General features: G+C 32.6%; 1 protein-coding gene across 2 annotated transcripts; it reads right to left on the reverse strand.

Annotated features, from left to right (window-relative positions):
• Nucleotides 1-201: 201 nt before the first annotated feature.
• LOC143557250 (uncharacterized) lies at nucleotides 202-2895 on the reverse strand. 2 transcript variants are annotated; one of them, XR_013139541.1, is made up of 9 exons: nucleotides 2746-2895; nucleotides 1660-1823; nucleotides 1502-1566; nucleotides 1382-1422; nucleotides 1218-1306; nucleotides 1036-1149; nucleotides 890-967; nucleotides 533-804; nucleotides 202-449 (listed from the first exon to the last, which is right to left on the reverse strand). XR_013139541.1 is itself a non-coding variant. In XM_077046370.1 (8 exons), exons 1-8 carry the CDS (start codon nucleotides 2873-2875, stop codon nucleotides 688-690), a joined length of 798 nt encoding a protein of 265 aa, XP_076902485.1. In that variant the 5' UTR covers nucleotides 2876-2895; the 3' UTR covers nucleotides 202-687. The 2 variants fall into 2 exon arrangements, 1 of the variants encoding a protein (XP_076902485.1); XM_077046370.1 differs by having other exon boundaries at nucleotides 202-804.
• Between the last annotated feature and the right edge of the window lie 377 nt (nucleotides 2896-3272).

The following is a 3272-nucleotide window of genomic DNA, read 5'->3' on the forward strand; positions in this document are numbered from 1 at the left end:
GAAAATTAAAGTACTATAAAATATGAATCATGGTTACTTTACTCATTTAAATATAGATCATTATTGTTACACTAAACCACTTTGTTGAATATGGATGTAAAAAGTGCATACATCTTGATAAAGGTACATTTAATATCATATCATTTACCTTCCACCAAGTTCTTTGTTTACACGAAAGTTATTATTTACAAACCAATCATGTAAAATATTTTATAAATTCTATTACGAAATGCCATGATACAATACATTAGAACAAACAAGATACAATGTGATTAAATACAACTAGACTTATAAAATCATTAATAAAACAATTACAAAAACAAAATACACGTATTCAACTCTCATTCTTTTAAACACCCAAATTGGAACCGGCGTATTTTCATTTTCCCATCTAATGCCAACGCCAACACGTCATACTCTTCCACATACCACAGCTCAGAGATAGTACCCTGCAAGTAATGGCAAATCATGCACACATAATAAATGAACAAGACAAAATGGTTATTTAACGTGAAGTGACAAAATACACCACCTTAGCGCCACCTATGCGTTTGTTCAAACGAGCTACTAATTCATGAAAATGTCGCAATTCTGAATTGACATTCGTTTCCTAAATAGTAACAAAATAATCACAAGTCAAAGGGAAATGAAGAAATGTATATAGGTTATAGAATGACTATAATAACCCTAGACTAGTATTATGTTTAACACGTTTAAAGCAACAATATGAATCCAACCTCTGATGAGTTTTTTAGGGTGACCAAGAATCCGTGCAAGTGATGTATGAAGTATAGCAGGAGCATACTACATCATAAAGATCAAAATTAGCCAACAAGGTATTTGCATACAAGATTGAGGAGTAAGATTGGTAAATTGATAAGGGTCTTACAAGTTGCTTTTCTGGTGCACGTGGAAGAGCATTCCTTAACTTAGAACGGATATTAACCGGATCCGTCCCCGATGTCACCTAATTAATAAAATCATTATTCGTTAAACACTAAAGAAACCATAATTGAGTAAAATTAGAAAAACTACCTGCCAGCAACCTAAAAGCACACCGGTTGAAGTCAAAACGACCCTGTCCAACATAATATTCATCGGGCAGAGTTGATCTGCAACTGATTTTACAGCATCCACTTCCACATCGATCTAACAAACTTACATTTCATAAAAAATAAACATTTAAAAAAATTAAGGGGCTACAAAAAGATGCTTACTTCTTCTTCGGAAGTGGGAACGGGTGAAATGTGCTGTGAGGCGTGAAACATACTAAAGTGGTAAAGCTCAGAATTCTGAAACCAAATTACTAACACAAAAATGATTAAGCTTAACAAGAAAGATAAACATATTTACAATGGAAGTTCTAAAACATTAAACTTACCTTCATTAAGGGTCGGTGAAAATATGTCCCTTACTGCTTTCCTGCATCAAGAAACAACATGCGTAAATTCATGGAAACATGATAACAAATCAGACACTAAGTAAGATTTAAATTCCTTACGCGATCGGTAGTGAATATTCAGAGGTTAAATGCAGGACATTAGCTCGAACGGGAGGATTAGCAGCCTGGAGAATTAAGTGAGAACAATAGCAAATTATATTGCTAATAAATGAAAATATGATTTTATAAAATGTGATATCAATTTATCACATAATCACCTTCAAAACAGGCGTGACAGATCCATTTACAATATCAAAGAGATCTGAAAGTAACAATGACTGTGAAGTCTCTCCGTGTTTAAGAAAAAGTGCACCGTGTTCATCCAGATCTCTGCTCATTTTCTCATATAATTTCAACCTCTCTCCATTTGAAACCAGAAGTTCTGCTAAATTAAGGCTGTTATCTACGTATGCAGTTTAATATTATAAATTAGGGCTGTTATCTACTTTTTTTTCTAAAAAAAATTTGTCACCCATCAGAGTTGATCTCTCGTCACTTGGAAAAGGCGACCGGAAAAGCCTTATTCAACACCTTGATACCATTAGGCCAAAGGCCCCTTGGTAGGGCTAGGGCTGTAAAACGAACCAAACAAGGCCTTGCTCATGTTCGTCTGTTAAGCTTTTATCAGACAAGCAAACAGTACACAAACTGCTACCCAAACGAAATTTCTTGTTCGCGTTCGTTCATTAAGGTCATAAGCGTGTTCATGAACGGTTCACAAACACAAATGAACACAACGTTTTATTTGATTTGGCTAACAAAGAATACTCGGTGTCAATGGTTTGGTCCGGCTACCAAGTTGTATTGGTGGTTTTTTAACATTCATATCCATTTGTTAATTTTACATAAAATTATCACATAATACACATATATATTTTAGTTTTATAGTTAATAATTTTGCTTAAATTTATATGATAAGATTAGAAAATTCATTAAAAAATATTAAAAACCTTTAATGAACAAACAAACATTAATGAACATAAATGTACACATTATCAAAATGTTCACAAACACGGCCAATATTCGCCGAACTAAACTTCTTTTTCTTGTTGTTTCGTTACTAAACGAACTGACATAAATGAACTTCCTTCTGAACAGTTCGCAAAAAAACGTTTGGTTCGTTTACAACCCTAAGGTTTAACATTAAGAAATTTGAAGAACAATTGAAGCTTAAACAGATTCAGAAACTTCATAAAAAATATATATAATCTCATTCATAATTATTACCAATAAACTACTACTGTTTAAATTAATTACATCAAACTTAACCTAAATAACGGAACAATTAATTAATTAATAATTACCTATTGAAGAAGAAGTAGAGAGTTTGGAAGCCGTACGGAAGATAACGTAGAAGGTAATTAAGGAAATGAACCAGATCAAACTAGCTGCTGCTGGTTTCGATTGATTATACCAGTTTCTAACCCTAGCCATTTATTAATAAATGAGATGAATCATATTATTATTATTATTAGATCTCTAGCAGGATTTGAATTGGATTTTGGTAGGATGAGAGATCACGGCAGCTCTGCAAGTGTCGGTTAGATCAGGTGAATTATACCGGAACCAGTCAAAATGAGACCGTGTCTCAAATACGCTAACATGTGTTACCTTATGACTCTGTATTAAACAGTTAGAAGGATGTTCGGTTTTGGGTAAAACCGATGGTTTCAGATGTTAAATGGAAGAACCGGAATATTTTATTAATTTTTTAAATAAAATTACTAATCCTAATTTTTATAGAGTATATTATTAGCCGACGTTCATTTAATCATTCTTTAATTCAAAATTTTTATTATATGCGTTAAATACCTAGCGGCAAAGATTAATT

The sequence above is a fragment of the Bidens hawaiensis genome, unplaced genomic scaffold (assembly GCF_021521415.1).
Source record: "Bidens hawaiensis isolate Kalapana, Puna unplaced genomic scaffold, B.hawaiensis_p1.1 tig00001087_1, whole genome shotgun sequence".
NCBI classification, from domain to species: Eukaryota; Viridiplantae; Streptophyta; class Magnoliopsida; order Asterales; family Asteraceae; genus Bidens; species Bidens hawaiensis.